At 34.6% G+C, this 23,525-nt stretch overlaps 3 protein-coding genes and 2 non-coding genes across 5 annotated transcripts; 1 reads left to right on the top strand and 4 right to left on the bottom strand.

Moving 5' to 3' along the window:
- Nucleotides 1–6,264: 6,264 nt before the first annotated feature.
- On the bottom strand, nt 6,265–7,128 carry LOC113738559 (uncharacterized). The gene has a single exon (XM_027266125.2). The coding sequence runs from the start codon at nt 7,126–7,128 to the stop codon at nt 6,265–6,267; it is 864 nt and encodes a 287-aa protein (XP_027121926.1).
- Nucleotides 7,129–11,452: 4,324 nt separating this feature from the next.
- On the top strand, nt 11,453–13,235 carry LOC113736603 (peroxidase N-like). The gene is made up of 4 exons (XM_027263662.2): nt 11,453–11,755; nt 11,852–12,034; nt 12,190–12,358; nt 12,621–13,235. Exons 1-4 carry the CDS (start codon nt 11,540–11,542, stop codon nt 13,040–13,042), a joined length of 990 nt encoding a protein of 329 aa, XP_027119463.1. The 5' UTR covers nt 11,453–11,539; the 3' UTR covers nt 13,043–13,235.
- Nucleotides 13,236–14,020: 785 nt separating this feature from the next.
- LOC113703325 (formate--tetrahydrofolate ligase-like) lies at nt 14,021–20,664 on the bottom strand. Its single transcript, XM_027224685.2, has 5 exons — nt 20,192–20,664; nt 19,469–19,618; nt 18,040–19,215; nt 15,353–15,499; nt 14,021–14,471 (listed from the first exon to the last, which is right to left on the bottom strand). The coding sequence occupies exons 1-5, from the start codon at nt 20,345–20,347 to the stop codon at nt 14,196–14,198; spliced, it is 1,905 nt and encodes a 634-aa protein (XP_027080486.2). The 5' UTR covers nt 20,348–20,664; the 3' UTR covers nt 14,021–14,195.
- On the bottom strand, nt 20,647–20,719 carry TRNAA-AGC (transfer RNA alanine (anticodon AGC)). Its single transcript has one exon. It is a non-coding gene; the product is annotated as a tRNA-Ala (tRNA).
- Nucleotides 20,720–20,851: 132 nt separating this feature from the next.
- TRNAA-AGC (transfer RNA alanine (anticodon AGC)) lies at nt 20,852–20,924 on the bottom strand. The gene has a single exon. It is a non-coding gene; the product is annotated as a tRNA-Ala (tRNA).
- Between the last annotated feature and the right edge of the window lie 2,601 nt (nt 20,925–23,525).

The raw sequence follows: 23,525 nt of genomic DNA, 5'->3' as shown, positions 1-23,525 counted from the left end.
TGAAATGCGAACTCTCCTGAGCTCGCATTTCACGAATGCGAAGACCCCCGACAGAATTCCTCGCCACAATCACCCCTTTTGTTGAATTTTTTTAAAATTCATCACAAACTTAGAAATTTCTCATTCATTCCTTCACAATCACGACTGAGTCACCCACTCACTCCTCTCTCAATTGTGAAGAAGAGAAGTCGAGCGCCAACGGTCTCTACACTCGTATTTCTTTATCATGCACTCGATGAAATTTACTACTACTCTTTAGTCGTCTCAGCTTAGAGAATGGTAATTCCTCATTATTCTCATGGTGTCTTTTTTCTTCCCCGAATTTGGTGATTGGGGTGTCTCTAATCAACCAATTTCTGTCGACAATTGATGTTTGTTTGTTCACGACAGCATCGTATTTGAAGTGCTTCTTCTTGATTGTAATTTTTGAGCTACAAGTGAGATTTTTGGTGATTAGGCTTTCCTTGTCCTTTTTTTTTTTTTTCAAAATTTGTGCTTTCTCTTCGAGATTTTATGATTTGTTGTTTTGAATCATTTATGTGTGCTTGATTTACCTTTTACTTGTGTAATTTGTTTTCTCATTCTTTATCCTTTTCTTTTTCCTTTTTTTGACTGAAATTAGCTTTTAAGCCTTGAGTTTTAGCTAAACTTCTTCAGTGATTGTGCTACTGGGCAGCATCAATCGAAATTGATATGGTGTAATGTGATTCCCTTGTAATTAAACTTGGGAGGGCCGGGAAATTATTTTCCTGTGACAGGGGACGTGAACTCCTAACATTATAGTTGATTTATTCTGCTTAAAATATCAAATTTCAATTATTGAATATATGTCAAAAGCAGCTCCGTTTCAATTAGCTGTTTTTTGGAGTGTTTTTAAAAAATTTTACTGTAACAATGCACATGAAAATTTTTACTATAAAAGTTTTTTGAAATATTTGATATATTATGTGGATGAGATGTTTTATCAGTTATTGTGTATTATTATAACATTGTATTTAAAAACTTGTTTTTGAAAAAATGACCAATACAAACGGATCTTTGGAGATGAACTACTTGGGATGAATGAGTATGTTTTCTAAAAAATGAAGAACAAATTATTGATACTAGTAATCTTGAAGTCTATCTATTTCTTGCAAACTGATCCCAACTTATGCTCAAACTTTAGAATTTGAATCTCAGTTCTTGATAGGTTGATGTTGAATCTAGGTTAAACTATAATTCTTTCTTGCTAGGAATTTGAATGTGAGTAAGAACTTGATTTTTATGAGCTTCTAGCAATGTCACGTGTTTTTCAAAACATCATCTCTTGCTTCCCTCGCATGTAAGACAAGGGACTTGCTAAAACAGGAAAAGTTTGAGCTTTTTTTTACTATTTTTTTACAGTATTCTTATAGTATTTTTTACAATACATCAAATCACGATAATATTTTTTTTACGAAAACTTCTAAAAATAACAATCAAAGCGGGGATTCTTACCAGATGATTAAAACAGGTACAAAGCAGTCTTTTGCAGACTATATTTAATGAATTTTTCGCCATTTTCTTGTTGACTAAGACTACAGTACGTGACTACCGACTATAAGATAGACACGTGTCAAAGAAAGGCTACGGACTTGTTCCTTTCTTTTCCTCGCTCGATTCTCCTTTCAATACGTTGTTCCCTAACCATGCTTAGGGTGCGCGGGCAGCCCTCAGCACTTTTTGATGGAAATTTTTTTTTCTTTTGGTGGTGATACAGGAATTTTGCTGTTTCTTATTGGCTAAAATGAAGTGTGCAATAGTTATTTTTTCAATACAATTGTTTGGCTGTACATAATTTCAAAAACAGACACAAAATAAGAAAAAGAATTTGACTTGTTCTTTTCCTGATTCCTTTCCAACTTATGGCAGAATGTAGTTGGGCAGCATGTTTTGTATTTTGCAATGAAGATGATGGCTTCTGAAAACTCATTGAATTTTTCCAGGACGGGAGTGGTGAATTACAACATACAACATAGAAATTGTAGTTGAGATTTGAGATGGAGATTTGCAACCAGCAAAGTACTAAAATTGCAACGGAACTCTACCAATCACCCATACAAGAGGATCTTCGCATTCTTCTTTTATTAGTTTGAGTTGGTTAAAGCAATTATAAAATGCTGTGGTGACTTATCGTGACTTCACTTGTAAATATTTAATAATAAAATACTGAAAAACCTAATTGTAAGCAAATCCCACAGTCTAGACTAGTACTTTTAGCGACCATTTTGTTACCAATTATTTAGGTTTTCAAGTCCCGTGAACTTGAAAAGTAAGGTAAGCAAGTAAAGTAGTAAATATGACCATAAAATTGGTAAATTTAGCCATAAAAATAGTAAGCTTTGATTTCCAATGAAAATTACCTTCTATTGCAACAAGTTACCATTTTTGCAATGAAAGTTACCAATTATTTCATTAATTTTACCCAAAAAATGTCCAATATTCTTTTAAAAGAATATTATTGAAAATGATTTTTTAGAGAAAATCATTCAAAACGTCCCTTACATTTTGTAAAATGACTTTTTGTGTCCCTCACTTTTGAAATTATCTTTTTATGTCCCTTACAAATTCACATTGATCAAATTTGGTCCCTACCTTGGTTTTTGACTAATTTTTTACCAGAATTTATCACATGCCTTAAATGTGATCATTTTTTAGGAGCAAAATTATCAAATTAAAATTTATGTAATCCAATCTATAGTCTCTTACATTTCACAAAATGAATTATTTCATCTCTCATATCTCATAAAATAAATTTTTTAATCCCTTACATTTCACAAAATAAATTTTTTCATCCCTCATTGACCATGTGAACAAATAGTTTTTTTTTTAATTTATATATATATATATTTATTTATTTATTTGATTTCACCTGAACAGTACGAATAGCATGTAATATATCTCTATTTGATTTCACCTAAACAGACTAATTTTAATTGTATACATGCTATTCAATAGATATATACATAGATTTAAATCTAACAATTTTGTTTTAAATCCATATATATATATTTGATTTTACCATATGAATCTATTCAATATTTGTAGTCTTTCTCTTCTGGTAATAATTCATTTATTGAGTTGTGTAATAAGATCATCTAATTAATCGGTCCTAATTTGAATTTTATAGTCATGCTAACAAATTGGAATTTAAATCTGAAATTTTTACTCGCCACCTTTAAGATGAATAATTGAATTTCTTACCTTGTGATTGTTTTAAAATTTGAAAGTGTCAATCACTTACTTTTTTTGTCACACTTTTCTTTGTTTATTTTTCTGTCCAAATTTAATTCGATATAAATACTTGATAATATTTAGAATTAAATGTCTTCTTTATTTTCAATTTTCGAGTAAAAGAGAATGAACATGAGTGAAAAACTAACAAATTTTTTAAATCCATGTATATATCTATTTAATGTCATCTGAACAGTACGTTCAGGCAAAATCAAATAGAGATATATTACATGCTATTCGTATTATTCAAGTGCAATCAAATAGATATATACATGAGTCTAAAAAAAACTATTCGTACACATGATCAATGAGGGATGAAAAAATTTATTTTGTAAAATATGAAGGATAAAAAAATTTATTTTGTGAAATGTGAGGGACTATGGATCGGATTATATAAATTTTGATTGGATAATTTTGCCCTTCAAAAATAATCACGTGCAAGGCACGTGGTGGATTCCAACAAAAAACTAGTCGAAAACCTAGATAGGGACCAAATTTGACCAATGGGAATTTATAAGAGATGTAAAAGTATACTTTTAAAAGTGAGGGATAAAAAAAGCCATTTTATAAAATATAAGGGACGTTTTGAACGATTTTTCCTTTTTTTTATATAGTCCCAAGTACTACAATAGAGATTAATCCTTTGTACAACTAGAAATGCTATTCATGATGATAATCTTATTTTGTGGCTTTGAACAAAATCTTCCACACTCTTAAAAATTTCATGGACATAATATTAAGTAAACTGATTATCATCTATACTATATATAAAGGGAGAGAAGGAAGTTTAGTATAAACATTTGGTTGTTACTTTGTGTACTTTCATTTTTGTCCTTATAGAAACTTTAACTACCTAGATAAATATTGCCAAGATAACTACCTATGAGCATCAAGTTAATTATTTAAGCATATTTTTTCAACATAAACACTTCTAAGCAATAACTACAAACACAACAATCATTTTGTGAAAATAATTTAAAAATTAGAATTTGCTTTAACAATAAAAAATTTTATATAAAATTCATTCACAATAAATAGTATGTATTTTTTATTTCACATACATTAAGTGTGCATTTATCACTATTAGTAAGTATTTCTAGATAAATGATAAGTTTTGGGATTAAAATACATAAATTTTATTTTATTTCCAAACAAAATGATAAATTTTACGGATGATCCAAAGTTGTTATTTTACTATACAAAGTTATCAAAAGTTAGAATCAGTAAATTTAACTCAAATAATAGTAAGTTTTTGTCCCAAAATGGTATGTTTTACTAATAAAATAGTAAATTTGGTGATTGGAACAACCTTACTACTTTATTGGACAAACTTACCATTTTACTCAAGAAACTTACCATAGTTGGGATTAGTAAGTTTAATTCAAATTATAGTAAGTTTTTGTTAAAAAATGGCAACTTTTAATAATAAAATGATAAATTTGGTGAATTGTTCAAACATACTACTTTATTCCACAAACTTACCATTTTACTTGAGAAACTTTTCATAGGTTGAATTTGTAAGTTTAATTCAAATTATAGTAAGTTTTTGTCAAAAAATGGCAACTTTTATTAATAAAATGGTAAATTTGGCTAATTGTTCAAACTTACTACTTTATTGCACAAACTTACCATTTTACTCGAGGAACTTATCATAGTTTGAATCTGTAAGTTTAATTCAAATTATAGTAAGTTTTTGTCAAAAAATGGCAACTTTTATTAATAAAATGGTAAATTTGGCTAATTGTTCAAACTTAGTACTTTATTACAAAAATTTACCATTTTATTCTAAAAACTTACAATGTAAATTTAAGTCAAATAATTGTAAGTTTTATTAATAAAATAGTGAATTTGGTGAATTGTTCAAACTTACTACTTTATTTCACAAACTTACCATTTTACTTAAGAAAGTTACAATAATTATAATTAGTAAGTTTAATTCAAATATGGTAAGTTTTTGTTAAAAAATGGTAAATTTTACAAATAAAATGGTAAAATTGATGAATGATTAAAGTTACTAGTTTAGTGCACAAACTTACCATTTTAGCTATAAAACTTACACAGGATTTATAATCATTATTTTAATAGAATAAAAAAATGCTAATGGATCAAAATTGTCGCTAAAGATGAGTAAGTTAGACGACTACCTGTAACTAGCATTATTTTAGTATTTCGTGAGGTGATTTGTCGGCACTGCAGCACAGTCCCAGCAAAATATGCCCCGGACATAGTTGGAAAGTTTGACAAGTTTTCCCATTTTCAAGTTCTGTTTTAGCAAAAAATTTCCCCTTAAATGTCAGCTCCTCCACCTGGTACGAAAATAATGTCAACAATTCAGAATTAAGAACGACTTAAATAGATGCATCTTTATGATGCATTTTTCTGTATGTTATGAAAATTTTGACAAATATCAGCCGAGATATATGGATACAGGATTTAGGTTATAAATTTGTTTGGCAACGTCAGTTTGAGCTTGATGGATCAATAGCACCAATTTCTGTCAGTCAGGATAGTTTGACCTTAAACAATAGGGAGAGAGAGAGAGAGAGAATGGGAGAGACTGTTTCTTAATCTCGGTCAGAAAAGCATTGAGATGTAGGCTTTTTATCTCATTCAAATTTTCTAATTTTAGAGTTTATTTGATGCCTATTCTCATGGCCATGGTGCTTTCAAGCAGACTGACTATTTTGACATTTGGAACTATATTTGAAGATTTTAAACTGTTTCACTAATGATTTTAGTAATATTGAAAAGAATACTCATGCAACAATTTAAGTAATATTGAAAAGCTATGTGTGAGATTCTTTTTTTATTGGCCCTGGAATTAATTTCTGGAAAGCTAAGTGCAAAGATCAATGGACAGGCAAAGGAACAAATACGCTCAAATTAGATAAACAGTTTCAGTACTGTAATCATTTCTGAGATGTGTGTATATATGTACACTTTGTACAAAGGTTAACGTAAACAAAATTGAGGTGCATGGTTTTTGAAAAGCCATTCTGATTGTGACCTAAACTAGTGGTTGACAATGTTGAGAAGGGAAACTCTGGTTTTAAGCAAAAGCCTGAACACAATTTCAAGCACCTCTGCTAATTCTTCAATGCTCGAGTCCACTCCCTCAAGTTTTTCAAGTACATCCTTGTTTGACTTATTTTTGTTCAAGAGATGCAACTGGATTTCTATTTGCTCAATTGCAGCAATGCTGGAATCTCCTCCCTGTGATGCTCTCTTTTGCTGTAATAACTTTGAGACCAAGAACCAACCTCTTGGATGTGACCCTGCCTTTGATCCAGAAAGGAAAGATAGAACAGACTCCAACACCGGAAGACTAACAACTTGAACTTCTTTGATCAGGTTAAGCACGGCAGAATCTTTGTTTACCACTGCCAAGTTGCAGTTCTTCTCTGCTTTCTTCAATTCCTTGTAGCATTTGCTTATCATTTTATTCAAGTTCTTTTTGCAGATCATAAATGAGCAGACTTCATTGTCCAAATTTCCACTTCTTTTCCTCCGTAGAGATGATTCAAGTTCCTGCACACTTTCCTTTGTCTGTAAATAGATGTCTCTTAGTGCCCCACAAATGTCCAACAGCCTAAGAGATCCATCCAAGACCTCTTCTTCCCATGTTCCAAGTCTTTCATTTGAGAGAGCTTGTTGACTCAAAGGGAGCTGAAGCACATCGTCCAGACACTCGTACAAGTTCTTGAGGCCATCCAATTTTTGGCATGCCAATGAATGTGAAGTTGAGGATGCCCCTTCTGATGACTTCAATTTTTGCAGATGTTCCTCAGTAGTAACAATAAGTGGATGAGATGAAGAAGGCAAACTGATTGAACGAGAATGGCTAGAGAATTTTGGATTTGGAATAGAGGTTGCCATTTTTTCCCCTGAACTAGAATGCAACTATTTGATGGGAATGTTAAGCCTAAGAAGCCTGTGAAGATGTTGGAATCAGAGTGCCTCTCCATTTGCATATATAGGTCATAAAGAAAACAAAAGGAATCTCATCCTCTCTTTGTCTAGTTGTAATGGCTTTATTAACTTTTCCATTTGTCCTTTGTTCTGTCTAATTGATGTCGGATCTCAGAAGATGCATCCAGCACTGAGATCCAAATTGGCAATAGATTATCAATGCATCCACCGTTTGTATCACCAGCTCTAGTTCTATGCCGATCTTGCACTCGTGCTGGTTGTTTAATTTAAAAACTTAAAGCATCACATGCTAGCTAATCAATAAAGAAGTCAGAAATGTTTGTGCTATTTTAATTTCTGGGGGACAATAGGAATCATTGACTGCTCATGGATATTTCTAATTAGCCATGAATGCATGTTTTTTACACTTGCCAAATCATGTTACCCACCATCATGGCCTCATAATGAAGCTGGTTCTTTCCTCCTGTGCCAACTGTGTTGATTCTAGCATTAGATGATATTTATCTTATACATTAGAAGTACTCTTCTTCTTTTTTTTTCTTTTTTCTTTTTGGGTAACACAAGCAGATGATTGACCTTGCAAGCTGATTTATACATCTGGAGGATGAACAATTGAACTACTAATATGAACTGTGGTATTCGTGATTGTTAGCTTCAAGAAATGTGATAAAGACCTGGACCAATTCTTGTCTCCATGTTAGGAGGCAGACCTGTGTGTTAATCATTTTTATTTGGGTAGGAGACATGTTGAGTTGGATAATATTCTTTCTGTTCCTTGCCATTTTTAATCTTGAATTTGCATATATTAAAGGTGCCAAGGAGATGAGTTGATCCTCTAGCAACTGTGAAACTTATTTATGCATTCTGCAGACTTTCTTCGGCAGCAAAAATAGCTGATTCTATATCAACTATCAAAGCAACTTGCCATGCACAATTAAAATTTAAAAGAGTCTGCCATCTGGTTCTCATACAATGACTGCTAAGACTGAGGATCATCTCAGAAGATTAAGGTAGATGCTGCCACCTGCCATCTGAAACTGTGGACTTATTGCATTCATCCAAGTTCGTATTCCCTTCTGAAAGCAACGAATCAAACAACTCAAGAGCTGTTTAGCCCCCACCTCGATTGACCTCATGCTGCTCCAACAGCTTAGTGACTCGAGTTTGAGCCTTTGGTGTTTGGTTCTTGAGGTTATTGAGTTTAATCAGGCTTTGTATCTTTTTAATTTGTTTTGTTAGGATCCAAGGGCGGGTTAATTCCACTTTGTCCCCCCAAACTTTGGACGATTACCCACTTCAGTCCCTAAACTTCAAAATAGGATACTTAAGTCCTTAAATTTATAAATACCTCCCACTTAAGTCCCTAAATTTATAAAATAGGACACTTAAATCCCTAAACCCTTATAAAATGGGACACTTCGACCACCAACGGCATTCAGAATTTGTTAACAATTTTCCTTAAGTGGGAGGTATTTATAAGTTTAGGGACTTAAGTGTCCCATTTTAAAGTTTAGGGACTGAAGTGGGTAATCGTCCAAAGTTTGGGGGGACAAAGTGGTATTAACCCATCCAAGGGCAGAACAAACAACTATTGAGATATCAAGTATACAATAATTTAATGACAAACAAGCCACAAGCATGAAAGATAAATGACACATAATATTTAATATGGTTCGGCTCTACCATTGAGCCTACGTCCACGGAGAGAAACCTGTTTTTTATTATGAGAGAAAAACCCTATACAAGAATATAACTTGAACCCAAACCCAACCCTTGTATACCATTTCTCATCTCCCAAGAACTCTCTCTCACCCCCATGTATAAGACTACATATTGCCCTTTTGTGCTCCTTGTGTGTTCTTGTGTGTAGTATACCAACCACCTATTTATAAAAAACATTATTTAGCCAAAAACCCAAATAACAACAACAAATCAATTATAATTCCTAAACTTGTACAGAATAGGAAATAACTTCTAATTCTAAACAAAATAGGAAATTTCTTGACTACTATTTCAAATAACTAAAATCAATTAGAAAATTAGTTACTTCCACACAAAACAAGAAATCTACCTAAAAGAAATTAAACCAATTTTCTAACAAATTATTTGATAGGGGGAAACACTTCGAGAGAGTTAGCTAAAGAGTCCAATATGCAAGTCAAGAATCCAACTCTGACCTAAAAGCTTAAGTTATTAGGTATTGGACCCTTACTTACATATTAACCGTGTTTTCTCCATCTCTCGAACCAATGTAAGATATGACTTTTTACTCTTGTACCTAACAAATCTCCCCTTGCATGAGTAACCCCCACATTAAATCCAAATTTGTAGGCCCTTCTTCGAACCCACTTTAACACTTAATGCAAACTCATTTTTATCACCTAGGTCACCTCTTTTCCCAAATATAGACCCACTCTTCTTCAACATCCAAATTGCATTCTAGACCCCTGCTAACCCTCGGCTCCTTGATCTAACACCAATCGGACCCCTTGCCAAACCTATGGCGCACCTGGTCCAACACTAGCCAATTTCCTTAGCACTTCGGGCTACTACCAAGAAGAGAATTTTTACCGGTCCAACTCCGAGAAGAATCCACTTGCCCATGAGTAGGCTAGTCTTGTAACCTGAAACTCTGATACCAATTCAATAGAGGGAAACATTTCGAGAGAATCAATTAAAGAGCCCAATACGTAAGTCAAAAACCTAACTGTGACCCAAAAACTTAAAAGTCATTAGGTCTTGGACTCTTACATATTAATCGCTCTTTCTCCATCTCTCAGACCAATGTGGGACATGACTTTTTACTCATGAAACTTAAGTCAGAAATCCAACTCTGACCCAAAAACTTAAGTCATTAGATCTTGGACCCTTACATATTAATTGCTCTTTCTTCATCTCTCAGACCAATGTGAGATATGACTTTTTACTCATGAACCTAACATGTTTGAAGCTAGAAAATTACCATACTAGCTTGTCATGAAATTGAGCCACATTTACTCCTTTTAGTAACTCAAAGTTCAGATCCATTACCGTCTTGAGCTTTTTCAGATCAAAATTGAGTTAGCTTGAAAATTGTAACAAGAGGTACTCAATTAATCTCGAGTTCAAATTCAAGTTTAGAAAACTTAAATTGAGCTTAACTTGATGAGGGGAATATTCCACTCAACAAATTTGTATACCTAAGCATGGCACTTCAGTAACATTTGAAAGGATGCAAATATGAAGATTGAATCAAAATTGGCAAAAGCCAAGAATGTGAGTATCAGAAAAAAAAAATCCAAGTTTAAGCGTTACCAATTGTATGACTCTTGCTCTATATGTCTCCTGCACAAAATGCTGAATCTAAATAATTGGAATGAAAAATCGAAAAATCTATCTCTAAAAGATAACTTTTTCACTTTTTGCCTTTCTCTTGATTTTTGGTGTTTTCGGCAACCTCAAAATGCAACAATTCTCCTGCCACTTTTGTCAAATTAAATTAGTTTGCATTATACTTAGGACTTAGTACATGACCATTCGTGTTACTAGCTTGGTTGCAAGGGAATAAGAGAAATGGAAGAAACAAAGGCCTAAGTTCATTTGGTATGATCTTCATGAAAATTTCATTAGTTATTATTCTTGTTAATTTTCCCATTTATATTAGCAATTGATACTTTAATTTCACTTAGTTCTTAAAAAAATAAAAAAAAAAGATTGTTACGTGAATAAATAGTTATTTCTAACAGCTTGTTTCCACAAAATAAAGCAAACTTATCTTGCCTAAACTTGATTAGCTAGCTTTTCTTTCATTGAAGTTCAACTGGATTAATAACAATAATATCTTTCAGCAGTAGAATGTCACAAGTTCAATGAGTGGACGCTGTAGATAAAAATATTCCGTTGACATTTTCACTTTGTGAAGATGAAAAAGGTAATTAGTCCACTCAACTCTTTCGTGAACTGAAGTGGAAGCCAAAATGATCTGCATAGAGGATGAATCTGTGTTACTATATTCATGAATTGAAAAGCAAGCGCATATTTTATGTAATCTGATAACAATTAATCCACTAATGCCTTCATCATGTGGAGAGAAGGATAGAGTAAACCTTCTGGTTTCTTCCACTTTCCACAAATCTCTGAGTTTGTTTTTATAGTGGAAGGAACAAACTCTGAAATTGGAGCCGCCATACACCAGAGCACTAAGCTTAGTTAACTCACTTTATTAAGTCAAATTCACCGATTACAGCCCTTAATCTTGGGTATAAATTAACCTCAAGCATGCTCATCGATCACATCTTAGTCATAAACCACCAAGAATCTAAGGTTTTCAACTCGCATAATATTGTTTAAAAGCTGATCGAATTCTCTCAAAAGAACCATGAAGGTTTCATGCAAACTTTCGTGCTGTTTTTGGCTTTTAACATCGTTGATGTTGTTTTCAGTTGCAAGGTCTCAACTAAGCATTGATTTTTATTCATCAACATGCCCAAATCTTTTGAAAATCGTCCGTACAGAGGTCCAAAAAGCAATCATGAACGAAATCAGAATGGCTGCTTCTTTGCTTAGGCTGCATTTCCACGATTGTTTTGTAAATGTGAGTGCAATAATTTCAGTACGCACATTTACTCGTTTAGACGACTCCGTAGAAAGAATTCTAAACTTGTTTTTTTAATTGCATGGTTTTGTCTAGGGCTGCGATGCATCGTTGCTGTTGGATGGAAGTAATAGTGAGAAGCTTGCAGTGCCTAACTTGAACTCTGCAAGAGGATTTGAAGTAGTAGATACGATAAAGAATGCTGTGGAAAGTGCATGTGCTGGAGTTGTATCATGTGCTGATATACTAGCTATAGCTGCCAGAGATTCAGTTCTTTTGGTAACCTTAAAGCTCCTCTATAAAACAAACCATCAGCAGTGTTTTAGTTGGCCATATTGGTATCTAATGGTTCAAAAGCTTCGTTGATTGGAGTTGAATCTATACCTCTTGATAGAAGTTCCTAAGAAGTCTAATGTTTCCACATATTTATGCAGAGTGGAGGACCTGCATGGAGAGTTTTACTTGGTAGGAGGGATGGATTAGTTGCAAATCAGACAGCAGCCAATGCATCAGTACTTCCTGGTCCTTTTGATTCAGTAAATACAATCATTGCCAAGTTTGCTGCTGTAGGCCTTGACGTGACAGATGTTGTTGCCTTATCTGGTAAGTATACTTGAGTCTGAACTTGTTCAAAATTTCTTGTATTTATGGATTCTAATTTGTTTCTGGGATTCTTTAGAAGGATGGGCTGCGGTAAAGGAGGGATCTGGGAGGGGAATAGGGATGGCAAGAATCAAACTCTCATACAAGACTCAATAAAAATGCCCTTTGCCTTTAAATCTGCAACTCTGCATATCTGATATGAACTATGACATCAATATTTCTCCTAACCTAGGACATTTTCCGTTTTGGCATGGAAATGCAGGTGCACATACCATTGGCTTAGCAAAGTGCACCGTGTTCAGCTCAAGGTTGTTCAACTCCTCCGGCACTGGTGCTCCAGATAGTACAATGGACACCAGCATGGTGTCTGATCTGCAAAGCCTTTGTTCTCAAACTAGCGATGGAAACAACACAGCCCCACTAGATAGGAATTCCAGGGATTTGTTTGACAACCATTACTTTCAAAACTTGCTCAGTGGCAAGGGACTTCTTCAATCTGACCAAATCCTATATTCTAGTGATGCAGCAGCATCGACCACAAGAAGTATTGTTGAAAATTATAGCAAAAATTCTGTACTTTTCTTCAATGACTTCGTGAATTCCATGATCAAGATGGGCAACATAAGCCCATTGACTGGTTCAAGCGGACAGATCCGGAAGAACTGCAGAGTTGTTAACTCGTAGATTTGCTTGTTTGTAACCCAATAGTATCAAGAACTAGCAAAAATTTACTCAGATTTTAAGTAGTAAAGCAGCCTGTTAATCGAAACTCTTGCTTTGTAACATTTCAGTCACTCTTTAATACTGTAAACTAATGTTCTACGGTTGTGATTTATGATGTCTTTCGGGCATTTACTGCCCCTACTTATTGGGACAATCGGCTCTTGCCCTCTTTCCTCCCCAGTCTAGATCTTTGCATTGTGCCAACTTCGTCCATTGTCTTCATTCAATAATGATGGTATGGTAAAAGTGGTTCCTATGATTGCTAATGCTCTATGTATCACAATGCCTTGATCTACTAAATGTAGAATCAAGTATTGAAGTAATCCAAGGTAATCAGTATTATGATATCTGCCACCAAGAAGATCATATGTTCTTGTTGATAAACAATTATCACCAGTAATATAAACTTAAATATATAAAACCATTCAATTGCCAATAAGATTGAATGACAATGCTTACAAAATTGATTGGACAATTTAAAACATCCACAGATGGAAAAGATGCAGAAAGAAGCTGATTAGTACCAAGAATACTTGCTGAAGAGATGATTTATAACAGCGTGAAACAAATAAAGTCACTTTTAGCTTTCTCTTTTGGGGACTAAAACCACTATTACATAACTGTGGTATGCAAGACTTACCTTTCCAGCTGAAACATTGATCGAATCATGCAAGATAAACCAAAACACAATCAATACACTCCCTTACAACTTTAGAAGTCAGAACCTGGTACTGCATCAGGGCTTCCACCCTAATATAGATTACTAAGGCTATTTATCATGTTACTCTTTCTCCTTGAAAATTCTTGTGGAATATTATTCAGAACTATAAAGCGCATATAGCAGTCCTCAGGACACTCTTGGGGTACCACCCAACAAGCATGATAATTCATGGGATAGAGCACAGCACATCCAACTCAAATTGAAAATTTTCCAAGAAATGTCAGCAAAAGAAAACAAAGTTCTTTATTTTCGATTGAGGTTATACAGGATACAACATGAGAATGAAACCATACCATGCACATAAAAATTATGTACTCCAGTTGAGTTCGCATTCTGCCCTGAATCATTTGATTGGCCTCTACAGGTTCCCAGTTTGAGGTTGATGACTAATTCTCAAGAAAGACCAATAACCCTTCCTGTGGTGGTGTCAAGATCAATATCATAGAAGCAAGGCCTTGTGGGAAGGCCAGGCATTGTACTCATTGTCCCAACTAAAGGATAAATGAATCCAGCTCCAATGCTTGCCCTTACATCTCTGATTGGTAAGACAAATCCACTTGGAGCTCCCTTTGCTGCAGCATTGTGTGAAAATGAATATTGTGTTTTTGCCATGCAGATTGGTAAACTGCCAAATCCTTGCTTGGTGTACATCCCAATTTGTTTCTCAGCCTAACAACCCAAAAAAAATGTTTATAATGGAAGAAACCCAAAATTATCATATTACTCAAGAACTTGAAAAACTAAAAATGTATGCGTGGTTTGTTTGTGTGTATATACAGTTAACAATTATAGTGTAAGAGAACTTGTGGTAGTTAGTCTGAAAAGATAATATGTTGCTCTACTTATATATATATATATATATATATATATATATATATATATAATACAGTTAATGATTATAGTGTAAGAGAACAGTAGGTAGTTAGTCTGAAAGGAGAATAAGCTGCTCTACTTTTATCATTCTCAATTCAGTTAAGCAGCCTTGTAATTTAAGAACAATAAAAAGGTCTAGACTCTAGCAAACAGAGAGTAGGATAACGAATTCAGAAAACAAGAAGAAGGTCTAGGCTCAAGGAAACAGAGCATAATATAAAGAGTTTCAAAAAGCAACAACAAGGTCTAGGCTCAAAGAGGAAGTATTCCAAAGAAGCCACAATGTTCATGAAAATGAAAGAGGAATTGAGAACAATAGAGGAAGTTGGCAAAATTAGTAAGAACTTCTCTCCCACTATTTCAATGTGGTATTAACGCTACAGCTGATAGGCCATTAGCTCCAACACTTCTTTCACAGATTGGAACTTTAAAGCATATAGCGAAGTCAACCTCCAATTTCTTAAAAATCAAAGTTTTTATGGCAAAAATATGTTATTAATAACATGAAATTTCTGCTTCATTTGCATCAAGAGCCTGGTTCCACCAAGGCATGTTGGGAATAGGTGATGAAGATGTCAAAGAAAATTATTTCAACATTAATTTGTTAGAGATTGCAAAATAAAAAATAAAAAGAAAGTGGAAGAACTCCAAATAATGAATGTTAAAGCAGAGTATACCTCTTCTGAGTATTCTACACCGCTAGCACCATAAGACTTTGCTATGGCTTCTATTTTTTCTTTGATGCTCATATCCAGAGGGTACAAGAATTTCAATGGTTGTGCAATATTCTCGCAAGCTCTTTGAACTGCAACCCCCAGGTCTACCTGAGAAATCAGAAGAAGGAAAAAAAAAACAGAAGATCATATATCTTTAATACTGATAATCAATTTTTTTAACAATCTCAAAGCTTCAGATACAGATAGATGACATCATACACCAAGAAAAGGAAAGGCTAATAATGCACTACCACATGCCTACCCCATTAAAAACTTTCTTTGCCCTGCCTTTTGAAGCAAAATGAAGATATTTTACCCAAAGGATAAAATAGCAACACACTTTGATCATTTATATGCGCCATCTTTGCCAAAATTTTAATTCGCTCCTACCAGATGCTATGCTTGAAAAAACAGATGTAGCAGCAGAAAGATTCAGATCATTCACCTAGGATGAGGATTATCAGGAATGAAGGTTATGGTTTTATGTGAAGGATAGGGAAACTGGAAATAAAACACCAATACTATTTTGTCTCTAAAGCTAACTCAAATCATGTTACATGAGGATGCTTTTTCTCAACTTTATTGGACATTCAATTCCTTGGCCATGATCATTGATTTTGGGATTCATCTGAAGGAACCAACTGGGCAAATGGAGCTGATACTCCAAGAAAAGCTTACAGCATGCCCAGCAAGAAGACAGATGTTTGCAGATAGCAAGCAAGCTTAATGGACATTCCATAGGACCCAGAGGGGAAAAAATTAAAGGGTTGTAAATCCTCTAAAAGATAGCCTACCCTTATCTTCCAATCAAAAAAAATGAACACTGGAGCAGCGGATAGCATAAGACTCCAGGTCATAAAGTAATTATCCTAAACCACAGTTTTGTGGGTTGACCTGGAGATAGGATCAAGATGAACTCATCCCAAATAAAGCAACATTTCAAATAGAATTTAAAACTGATAAGTGTAACCTTTCACGACACATTCAGACAGAAAATAGCACGATTGCTATGAACCACAGTAGCATTTGGTGACACATAGTTTACCTTATCTCCAACCAATTAAGGGATAAAACTACCAGAAATATTGCACAGCTTTTGCTTCATTCCTAAGTATTGTGGACAGATACAAACTATAGAGTATAATTTTGCAGAATTATACTTGCTTCCAGAGTAACATGGTATATTAGGCCTCTTTCAAATTCCCAAGGGGCCAGTTAAAGGGTCTCAGAGAGGTAAATAAGTGCATTGAGAACTTGCCCTTGTATTTCTTGAAAAAGTGTAGACAACAAAAACAAGCCTTTAGAAGAAAGTAATCCTTGTTTTAGCTATCCATAGTGGTGATACTGAATTATGACACCCCAGAATCACTTTGCCTTGGTTACTTCACCTCCTCTAGTAACTCTTGTGATGCATAAATGACTATATTCTTCTATGTGATTTTTTTGTTAAATAAGTGAAATTAAGTTTGTCAGGAAGAATGGTTACATGATTGGTTTCCAACATGGGAAACATCGCATATCCTCTTCCAGAACACTGTCTTTTTCTTGACACCAGGGAAACAACCTATTTAAGGGTTAGGCAAGTGCTTGTTCCAATGACTGGATACACAGGCTCCAAATATGATGCCAACCAGCATTTAAGCAGTATAGACATGCAGCTAGAATAGAACACTGCAATCACTGATAAACTTATTACAATGACCCAGTTGCTAGTTCTGCTAATCAAATACTAAAAGCCACCAGAACTAGAGACTTATTGATAAAAGCAAGAAACAGTCAAATTATTTGATCAGCTACTAATGAAAGCTTTGTCCAATTATGATCATCATTGGACCATTAACAGTATTTATCTTTCAGTTCTGGTGGTTCAAGGCTCCACAGTAAAAGTATATAGTGTGCTATCAGATCCTTGTATATATACATGGAAGCGAAGTAGAATAGCCTGTTAGATTATTTTCCTTCAAAACAGTCTCCATTTTCCTTCTTTCCTCTACTTATATTTCTTAAACCACATTCCATGAACCCATGTGTATACACAATCTTACAGGCAGTTCCTGCAAAACAATACAAAAAAAAAAGGGAATATCGATTGAGAACCATCAGCATTTATACACAAAGAAATATTGCCCGATAAGACTACCTCCTTACTTCATATCTTGCAATATACAAGTGTCCAGACATAACAGAAGGTAGCTTAGAAAGAGATAAGGTGAAGAAACAATCACTCATCAAATTTCAGGTCCCTCGGTGTTGAACAGTAAAGTTACCAAATTAATAGCGAAATATACGTGTCATGTCAACGTGGGTAAGAAAAAGTAAATAATAGAAGCATACTGAGATAGAAAAGTGACTGATAACAAGGTAAATCTCTGGAACAATCAGTGAACTGTTTGTGATCAAAATTTACTAGGGATTCTACAAGCATTAATTAGAATTCAACAGTTCGTAGGTGAAGTTCAGTTATGAATTTTATGAAGTTTACTGTCTTCTGGTTTTGTTTTAATTTCTCCTCTATCTTAAAAGGGTATTTGCGAGGATTAGACTGTTAGCTCTTGGTATTTTCCCCCATCAGAAAATTTACTGAATGAAGCAGATGACAGCATAAACAAACAATATGCACGTGTCACAAATAACGTTAATTGACTAACCGCTCCTTTCCCACCATGAGCATGATGAGTACAGATTACAGCATCAAATGCCCCTGCTGAAAGTGCTGCAGCCTTTACAGCATTTAGTTCAACTTCAGAATCAGTTGCGAACTTGTTCACGGCAACTACAACATTTACACCATAGGCCTTTGTATTTGAAATATGCCTGGCAAGATTCACACAGCCAGCTTCAACAAGTGCCACGTTCTCTGTCAGATAAGCATGATCAAGAGGTTTCCCAGCTACAACTTCTGGCCCTCCACCATGCATCTTGAGGGCCCTAATTGTTGCCACAATGACAGCACATTGAGGTGTTAATCCACTGTATCTACATTTTATGTTCATGAACTTTTCAGTTCCAATATCAGCCCCAAAACCAGCTTCTGTGACTACAAATCCTCCACGTCCCACCAGCTTCAATGCAATCTTATCAGCAACAATGGACGAGTTTCCATGAGCAATATTTGCAAAAGGGCCAGCATGAACAAGGACAGGGGTGCCCTCAAGAGTCTGCATTAGTGTAGGATTGATGGCATCTTTCATTAACACAGTCAAAGCACCCCCAACACCCAGATCATCAGCTGTAATGGGATCACCAGCCTTGCTATTTCCGACAACCATTTTCCCAAGCCTCTCTCTCATGTCAGCTAATGAAGTCGTTAGAGCTAGGACTGCCATTATTTCACTAGCAACTGAAATATCAAATCCAGTTTCTCTCACCATCCCTTTCTCTTCAGGGCCCTGACCAACAGTTATCTTCCTTAAAAAACGGTCATTAATATCCATTACTCTTCTCCATGTGATAGAACTAGGATCAAAATCAAGCCTAGCAAATTTCTTAATCTCTTGTGGAGTAAGTTCCTCTGGTCTTGCCTTGGAAATACCAAGTTTCGTCAAACGCCTAAACATAATGTTACTGAAGCTCCTCTTTCCTTCCTTGTCAGGAGGACATAACCGGTTGAAAAGACCCTTATCGGTTTGAGTAGATTCATGAAAGATTCTTGTATCAATTGCAGCAGCAAGAAGGTTGTTTGCAGCTGTTATTGCATGGATGTCCCCAGTTAAGTGAAGATTGAACTCATCCATGGGAATCACTTGGCTGTAGCCGCCACCAGCAGCACCACCTTTAATTCCAAATGTTGGCCCTTGAGATGGTTGACGAAGGCATGTGACAACCTAAGAGCACCAGATAAGATGCAACAAAGTAAACATACAGAGGTATAAAATAATTGCAAACTTTCCACACTATACTGTTTTGCCCATATTATCCAAACTCATTCATGTTACAACAATGGGGTGTCCATGGAAAAATGATGCCCAAAGACATACAAGCACAATAGATAAATATAGGTTCCTCCTTATTTGAGACTCAATTCATCAGCCAAAATCAAATGTAGTACCTAATTTGACAATTAAAGTTCATTTTTACCTTTTTATCAAGAAATGCTCCCAATGCCTGGCAGAGGCCAACAGTAGTGGTGGATTTGCCTTCTCCAAGAGGAGTTGGAGTAATTCCTCCAACAACCACATAGTAACCATCTTCACTTCCTTGTAACTCATCAAGCACTGATAATAAAACCTACAATGACATTTTCTACCATCACGCAGCCCTCAATTATACCATAAGCAACACAAAGAATTATTCAACCAATCGAAGGACACCTTGTGATCAACCATGAACGAAGAAACTCAATCTTTTTGCAGGAAATATAGTACTTGCAAGATTTTAACAGGAACATAAAACGTATACTTACAAATACATTACCTTGATTATGATATGATAGTCTAAATCACTCTTAATTCAGAACCTAGAGACAACAACTGATTAAAGTACGAAAAACCAAAAACCAATCAAGCATGAAAAATAAAACAACAAAAAACACCCCTTGTGCAAGAAAGATAAATACTTGTAATATTAGATAAGGCACATAAAACTGAACGTTTAAACTGCAAGAATTACAAGGACATGAATACATGGACACACACAAAAGCACAAACTTTAACAAGTTATGCTCACCTAGATTACCTTTACTGCAGAACCCAGAAAACAAAACACATTAAAGTTCCAAGAACCAATCAAGAAAAAGTCCATAAGCAAGACAAACGCGAATCAAAGAAAAAAGCACATTTACATCCAGTAACCGGTCATTACCTTGGCCTTGTATTTGCCATAAGGATCATAATGCTGGGGACTAAGATTGAGTTCGTTGGCAATCTCAGATATGTGCAGAGGTTCAACAGAGTTAGCTATATCAATATCTGCTGGCACTGGTGACACCACTTGCAGTTTCCTCACCGTCTTCCCCATAATTCTCTCCTTTTCCTCTCTTTCTCTTGTTGATGCTCTCGTGGGATCTTTCTAAAACTTCGATTCAGATCAAGGCAAGAATCTTTCCATTCAGAATTTGACCAGAAAAAGATATTTGAAAAAAATAATAATACGAGGGTTGGGCCTTATCTGCTGAGTTGTAGTCTGGAGCAGTGTGCCTCGTCGCACTGCGGTGTGCGAGTGTCCGGATTGACGTGGCTGTCGGTCATTGGGCAAAATGCTGAGTCGAAGATTTTGTTGTATGGTTGTGGCCAAAAGTGCAGAGGCCAAAAGGAAACTGGAGATGCGGGGTATCGATCCCCGTACCTCTCGCATGCTAAGCGAGCGCTCTACCATCTGAGCTACATCCCCATGTGCTCTGTCGTATTGCGGTGTAAGTATGTCTAGATTCAGGTGGCTGTCGGTCTTTGGGCAAAATTCTGAGTCGAAGATTTTGTTGTATGGTCGTGGCCAAAAGTGCAGACTGCAGAGGCTAAAAGAAACTGGAGATGCGGGGTATCGATCCCCGTACCTCTCGCATGCTAAGCGAGCGCTCTACCATCTGAGCTACATCCCCGTTTCGTTAATTTTAGACGAACTAATATATAAGTAAAATATATTTGTCAAATTAAACACTGCAACAACCACTCTCGAAAAATCCTCAAATGAGCCCTCAAATTCCATTACTTTTTTTTCCCCTCTTTTAGTCGCTCAGTTGTGGAAAAATAGATCCCTAATGCCATAAAAATGTAACAATGTGGTCTGAAATTGCATTTTGGACAACTCTTTTGTACTGAAAGTTGTACCAGATAGATAATGGTCATAAATTAAAAGGCAAAAGTAAGTCCACAGGCAAGATTTAGGGTATAAAAGGGGATGAACAATCTAAATAACTGCCTTCTTTTATATTTTCAAGGTATCTTATGTAGTTTGGACTGTCGAAGTTGCATAGAATTTCACTACTCTTTCAAAATATCCTCCTCACATTTCTTACTCCTCTAACACCACTTTTTCCTTCAAGTTTTCTTATCTTTTTATCTGTAATTTCTCTTTTCTTGTTGTCACTTGTTTCCTCCACTAGTATTGGTAATTGATTATGATTAATTATTTATTTTAGCACTTGCTCATTTTTTAATATATGAGAATGTTACTTGTGGACTTCCTTTACTATTTAGTTTTTAATTGGATATTGGAACTATATATCCTTTCACCCAAAAAGAAAAAAAAAAACTATGCATCCTTTCATGCTTGGGAAAATAGATTTGATATTTCAAACTAATATGAATAAATCATTCTATAACTATTACAAAGATTTGGACCCTGTTTCATAACCCAGTTTGGCTTTTATTTTAATGTATTCATATCTTAACATATTCAAATTGCTTGATAACGAAAAATTGAACATTTGAATTGATTAAATTGCACTGAATTATCTAGGCAAAACTTGCTCCCAAAATTAAGTAATAAATTATGCACTTATCACTGAATGTAATATGCACTCAAATGTATTAAATTTAATACTTAATAATTCAATAATTTAATATATTCAGACTCCAGATTTCAAATTTCAGACTTCAGTTTTATCAGACTTAGTGAAAAGGAAGAAGCAGATGCCTAATATGTTTATATTGCTACATAGGTAAATCATTCTCTAAGCATGATAGTTAATTGAATACTTCTTTTCCAAAAATATCTTTAAGATGATTATTTGTTTTAACATAAATAAAATTACTTGTTTTCTAAAAACTTCTTGATAAGATGATATCATAAACAAACCGCACTAAAGCATTCTTTGCATTTCTCGTTACATCCAGGGAAATAAGAAAGAAATTTTATATTTTTAATGCAACTGAATTATTTATTATCTAGAAAATTCTTATTCTAAATTATTCTTTATGTTTAGACATGTCCAAAAAGAAAGGGGTTCATATACAATAATCAAGAAGGTATTTTCATCCATCCACAATAAATCATGAAGGTGTTTTCTTTTTTTTCTTTTCTTCTTCTTATGATAGAAAACATATTGTGTATCCATTCCTTCCAAAAAAGCCTCATTCAAAACCCAGAAATTATCGACCAAAAAAAATCATTATCCGAAATAAATTACAGAACCACCATTATCACAATGAGCTTCTCATAACTTCTTTTGTTTCTACTTCCTTTGCCAAACATAGATTAGTTTATTTTTTTTCTTTTCAAATTATTAATGATTTTTCAAAATAAACCAAAAAAAAAGAGAGAAAGCAATAGATGCAATAGTAGAAGCTTTACTCCTCAATAGCTCCACATATGCATGTTTTACAGAACTAGCAAGCATAAACGCGCTTTGCGTGACGGAAATGTAAAATACCCTGCCTAATTTTGAAGTAATAAAAATAACAATTTATGTAGAAAAGTATATTTTTTTAGTATAAGTATTCTACAAGTCTAAAGTTGTGTTGATACTTCTTAGCCGCCGTTTCTCACCAAGCTTCTGGTCAATGGCAACCACCAACTTTCAGTTTTCGCAAAACTATTTCTGATGCAAAAATGAAGCCAACGTAGATATAATATAGAGCAAGGAAAGAAAGAGCACCTCACAAGTTGATCTTGCCAATGATTATAATTAGCAGAAGGCAACAAAGGCAGAAAAGCAAGAAAGAAACATTCTCCGTAAAGCTTGAAGAGCTAATTTTTCTGCCTTGATGGTTCATTGAAATGCTTATGATTACAACCATCATACTAGATTAAAAAAAAATGCACCACCCAAAATGCTATTTGACAGGGTGTCGAAGCCTGTACAATAATAAAAAGAAACCTAATTGCCAGTTAAAGTGACCAAAACCCAATTCCAAGTACTGGAGCAAGAACTCTAGGTGTGCAATGGGTTACTTGATTCACCCTATTCCCGAAGAGTTTGCTTGATCCGATATACCCGAATGATATGGTTATTTTTCACAATTAATTATGAATTTGTAGACAAGGCAAGTAGGGTCGTATCCACAGGGACTGGGTATATTTGTCTCTTAAGAAATCCAAAGTAACAAAGGGGGAAGTTTTGTAGAAACGATGACAATCGAAGAAATTCAAATAAGAAAATAAAAATAATTAACTAACTAGAAATTAAATGGCAATTCACCAAACTTAACGTGCCAATAATTAAAGATCCAAAACAATTAAAACAGGAAGACAATTAAAA

The sequence above is a fragment of the Coffea arabica genome, chromosome 1c, assembly GCF_036785885.1.
Source record: "Coffea arabica cultivar ET-39 chromosome 1c, Coffea Arabica ET-39 HiFi, whole genome shotgun sequence".
Lineage (NCBI taxonomy): Eukaryota > Viridiplantae > Streptophyta > Magnoliopsida > Gentianales > Rubiaceae > Coffea > Coffea arabica.
The sequence above is the reverse complement of the archived record's forward strand: the minus strand, read 5'-3'. Positions and strand labels throughout refer to the sequence as shown.

What these genes read in the sequence shown, in the direction of transcription:
- LOC113703325 (XM_027224685.2), bottom strand. Translation starts at nt 20,347, where the DNA reads ATGGGGAAGACGGTGAGGAAACTGCAAGTGGTGTCACCAGTGCCAGCA. An exon ending in ATGGCAAATACAAGGCCAAG is followed by an intron (nt 19,619 to 20,191) that starts GTAATGACCGGT and finishes ATGTCATTGTAG; the next exon opens with GTTTTATTATCAGTGCTTGA. An exon ending in GTGTAGAATACTCAGAAGAG is followed by an intron (nt 14,472 to 15,352) that starts GTATACTCTGCT and finishes TTGGGTTGTTAG; the next exon opens with GCTGAGAAACAAATTGGGAT.
- LOC113738559 (XM_027266125.2), bottom strand. Translation starts at nt 7,128, where the DNA reads ATGGCAACCTCTATTCCAAATCCAAAATTCTCTAGCCATTCTCGTTCA.
- LOC113736603 (XM_027263662.2), top strand. Translation starts at nt 11,540, where the DNA reads ATGAAGGTTTCATGCAAACTTTCGTGCTGTTTTTGGCTTTTAACATCG. An exon ending in TCCACGATTGTTTTGTAAAT is followed by an intron (nt 11,756 to 11,851) that starts GTGAGTGCAATA and finishes GGTTTTGTCTAG; the next exon opens with GGCTGCGATGCATCGTTGCT. An exon ending in CCAGAGATTCAGTTCTTTTG is followed by an intron (nt 12,035 to 12,189) that starts GTAACCTTAAAG and finishes ATATTTATGCAG; the next exon opens with AGTGGAGGACCTGCATGGAG.